Source organism: Petromyzon marinus, chromosome 7 (genome assembly GCF_048934315.1).
Source record: "Petromyzon marinus isolate PM22_M1 ecotype Great Lakes invasive population chromosome 7, UKy_Petmar_22M1.pri1.0, whole genome shotgun sequence".
Taxonomy (NCBI): domain Eukaryota; kingdom Metazoa; phylum Chordata; class Hyperoartia; order Petromyzontiformes; family Petromyzontidae; genus Petromyzon; species Petromyzon marinus.
In genome coordinates this window covers 2,011,511-2,015,666 of record NC_133673.1, presented here as the reverse complement: position 1 = coordinate 2,015,666, position 4,156 = coordinate 2,011,511, and the positions used below count along the sequence as shown (strand labels likewise).

Below are 4,156 nucleotides of genomic sequence, written 5' to 3'. Positions count from 1 at the left end.
ATGCAAATTATATCATTTAATGTAGAACTATTTATCCAAGCATTTACTCCTGATGTTTAGCTTCGCAATGACTAATTACAGAGAGTGAACATTCAACACGCGGTGGATGCTCGCTGCACGAGCGATATAGACGTACAAAGTAAGCATTTATATTGCTGATGCACCACTCAATAAGCAATGGTTTGCTAAACCCAGCGTAACAATGAATAGATTGTGAGAGGTTGACAATTGGATTGCCACCAAAGGGGAATGCTCAGCCCTATATAAAGTGTCCCGGCAGCATCAACTAAGTGCACTCCTCTGCGCTGATAACCATAGCCTCACCATGAAAAAGGTAAAGTGGTAAAGTATCGGTGTGTTGGTAATACACCACAATTCAGCTGAGCCTGTGCCTATGTACAGCGTGTCACACACATATCACACAGCGTTCACCATTGTAGCTCTAACTACTCACTCACTGAGTACTCACTCACTGAGTACTTAGTAGGGATCCGTGGCATTGCTGATGGTTCACACTGTGCTGCAAGTGTGGCCACATAGGTTAAAATCCTGGGTGTTATATTTTACCTTGAAATCCCTCGAGATGGAACTTCTCTTTGTAAAGGGTTTCCAGGGTCTCAACTGACACGGAGTAAATACGTGACACATAAGCAGACATTTTCAATCTATTACTAATACAATTTGTGTGTGTACAATCTAATATCACACCCAAACACACGAGTGCTGTTTCTGAAGATTTTGTTCTATTCACTGCGAGAAGCTGTTGTTGGTGAATTCTAAATCAGACTAACAATATTTCAATTTAAATAAAGAGTAACATTTTGGGGGGTTTTCATTCTCTAATTCTATTTGCTTCATTGTTTAACTTGTTTTTTCATGCTCTTGTTTTTGGAATTCGGTGGCCCAGGTTACTCTTGAAAATGAGACTCATCCTGGCATCAAGGATTTTCACCTGGCTAAACAAAATCAAATTGGCATTGGACTTGAACGTGTTTGTAGACATTATAGCATAGTGGTGGTTTCATTTTCACAGTCACGGAAAAGAAACGGAAGATTTTCTCAGAGGAAAGCCAATTCGTCAAAATATTGAAAATTTCCTTTCCTCTGAATGGCAGTACAGTAATATATAAAACATAATGTAGTACATTTAATAAAACTATTATTCTACGTGTAAGTTCACTAAGCAGCAACTTCACAACCTTTAACGGCTCGTGAAATCTGGCGTGTGTGCCCCACACTCGGCTGTGCACCGCAGATCATCTTCTTCGAGGAGCGGGACTTCAAGGGCCGCCGCTTTGAGTCCAGCCAGGACTGCATGAACATGGCGTCGAACCTGAGCCGCTGCAACTCGATCCGCGTGGAGGGCGGCGCCTGGGTCATCTACGAGCGTCCGGACCACAAGGGCAACATGTACATCATGGAGCCCGGGGAGTACCCCGAGTACCAGCGCTGGATGGGGTACAACGACCACATCGGCTCTTGCAGATCCATCCGTGGTGTGAGTATCCCAACGTGCGGCCAGTGCACAGGGGGTGGGGAGGGGGAAGGAGCAGAAAGAAAAGTGTGACGTCCGGAGTGATGACTTCTGACATTTCTTGATGCTTTATATCTCAGCATACTGGAATTTTTTAAAGCGCCTAAGGTAAGGCGCTTTACGAAGAATTAATGACAGTACAACGTACGTGGATGTAACGGTAGTAGATGCGGTGAATTAAATAGATGAGATGAAGCAATGGGGAAAAATCTGTGATTCGTGAATTCGGTGAAAGCGAATTGATGACAGTTAATAATGATGGATTGAATAATTGGGGATTGAGTGGTAGCCATGTAATGCTGTTGTTCAGTAGCGGTGGTGGTTATGAGGGATGGGGGGAATAAGGGGTCGTGTGGTGAGCTAGGGAACAAAAGTGAGTTTTGAGAGAGTGAGCGGAAACTGAGTGAGTGAAGGTGACCGCTTAATGTGGAAGTTTGTTCCAGTGGATGGGGGGCAAGAAGAGAGAAACATCGAAAGCGTGGATTGAGCGCAATAAGGAGGAACAGAGAGCGACAGCAAATATTGAGAACGTAGAGGGCCACAAGGGGACGTAGAAAGATAAAGGATTGGCAAGATATGGTGGGGCAAGACCATGAAGCGATTTGTAGACCCGTATTATTGGATATATTTCGTTTGGTGTCGACAATTATTTGTGTTGCTGCTCATAGACCATTTCTAAGTTTTTGGTTATTTCGGTAAAGTCACGTAGGTAAAGAAATAAAATAAATTAAATCACGACGTTTTGGGCACAACACAAGCGTCCGTCATCAGGTTGGACAACCACAGCAAGAGTGTAGTGCTGCTCACTACACTACAGTCACGAAAACTTCAAATCTAGATCGTTTCTAAGTGTTTCACCTTTGGATTTTCATTTAAACGAACTTGAAATGCTCAAACATGCAGGGTTATGCAGTGTTTTAATGCTCATGCGTTTGGTTTGAGCACCACATTGGCTCGATCTCAGGTCGCACTGAATGTGTTGCTGGCTGCTGGGCGATGTGGGCCTGTGTTCAGCAACTGTGTTTTTATAAAATACGGTATAGGTTATATATTTTAAATTTTCATATATATGCCTGCTATGTACGTTTCAATTGACACCCTGGACACCTTTGCAATGAGACGTTTCATCTCAAAGGATTTTCTGGTGAAATGTACCAATACATACAAGATACATTTCTAAATAAAATCACTGCCAACAATAACGACAAGAAGCTGATTTGGAAGTAGCTGAGAGCCCTCGAGTTATTTTTTTAAATTCAATTGTTTAACAAAAATAAGATTTAACAATGCTGATACATAAATGACCTTTTAGATAAGGCCACATAATGATCTGCCCAAATTTGTGTCATAAGACCCTCCACCACTGGGATATATGAAAAAAAATGATATTGTCACGTGTACCAGAGTATTCACGTACAATGTATTTTTGGTTCATTAAACATTCTCACAGGCAAAGTGTGCATGTGATATCTGAAGTTGTCTGGCTACCATCCGGTGAGGTCATTACGGGGCCTAACCCCCCAAACAAAATCCATTACGAACCATAACATTGGCTGCGAAACACCACGCATTAAATCTAAAACCCTGTTTGTGTGTGTGGGTTTTTTTCCCTTCTTTCAGCAAAACAGTTCCAACTTCCGCATGACCATGTATCAGCATGATGACTTCGGTGGGCAAACCATGGAGTTGACCGAAGACTGCTCACACCTGCACGACCGCTTCAGCATGAGAGAGGTGCGCTCTGTGAGGGTGCACGACGGCGCCTGGGTGGCGTACGAGGAGCCGCACTACCGCGGGCGCCAGTACCTGCTGGAGAAGGGCGACTATCGCAAGTGCAGCGAGTACGGCGCAATGAGCCCCACCATGCAGTCGGTGCGCTGCATACGACGATTCTGAATGCTTTGCTGCAGCTCACCGAGGTTAAAAAAGAACCATGTAACGGTCTAAACTCGTGCTGCACATTCTTCAAAGTGAGAAAACAATTGTATTGGTTTTCTGTACAATAAATTGATTGGATGAGCATTTCCTCTCTGAGAGTGTGATATTTCCCGTGATGCCTGACAATGGTATGTGTGTTTGGTGATCTATTCATATATCGCTGAACATCACAACTATAAAACATATATACGAGATGAGCAGTGGTTAGTGCACTGCAATATTAATCCATAACCTGAGTTTGATACCCAGATATGGGGAATACCAGTAGCAAATTCATATTCTTAGGCGCCCCTTGCATCCCGCATTGAGCAGCATGGTGAGGTATAGTCCAACAAACCCAGTAACCAACACGGCATGGAGACAACTTCATCCAACAGTGGGTAGACTCTCGTCCAAATTTACAGTAAAATCCAACAGTTATTAAACATTTTACAGGTTGTTCTTTGCCTGAACACATATACACAGGTAATCAAAATACCACAGCTTGCTCCATGCTCGATCCATGCTCGAACACATACACACAGGTAATCAAAATACCACAGCTTGATCCATGCTTGAACACAGACACAGGTATTCAAAATGTCATAACTCGATCGGTGCTCGATCCGTGTTCCATCAGAGCACAATCGGTGCTCGATGGGCGCTCGATCCATGCTCGATGGGAGCGTGATCCGTGCTTGATCG

General features: G+C 43.6%; 1 protein-coding gene across 1 annotated transcript; it reads left to right on the top strand.

Annotated features, from left to right (window-relative positions):
• The first annotated feature begins 273 nt into the window (after positions 1-273).
• On the top strand, positions 274-3,558 carry LOC116939832 (gamma-crystallin S-like). Its single transcript, XM_032948687.2, has 3 exons — positions 274-334; positions 1,256-1,498; positions 3,155-3,558. Exons 1-3 carry the CDS (start codon positions 326-328, stop codon positions 3,428-3,430), a joined length of 528 nt encoding a protein of 175 aa, XP_032804578.1. The 5' UTR covers positions 274-325; the 3' UTR covers positions 3,431-3,558.
• The last annotated feature ends 598 nt before the right edge of the window (positions 3,559-4,156 follow it).

Bases quoted from the DNA above. Each gene is read 5' to 3' on its own strand.
- LOC116939832 (XM_032948687.2), top strand. The intron at 1,499-3,154 runs GTGAGTATCCCA...CCCTTCTTTCAG, and splicing joins CTTGCAGATCCATCCGTGGT to CAAAACAGTTCCAACTTCCG.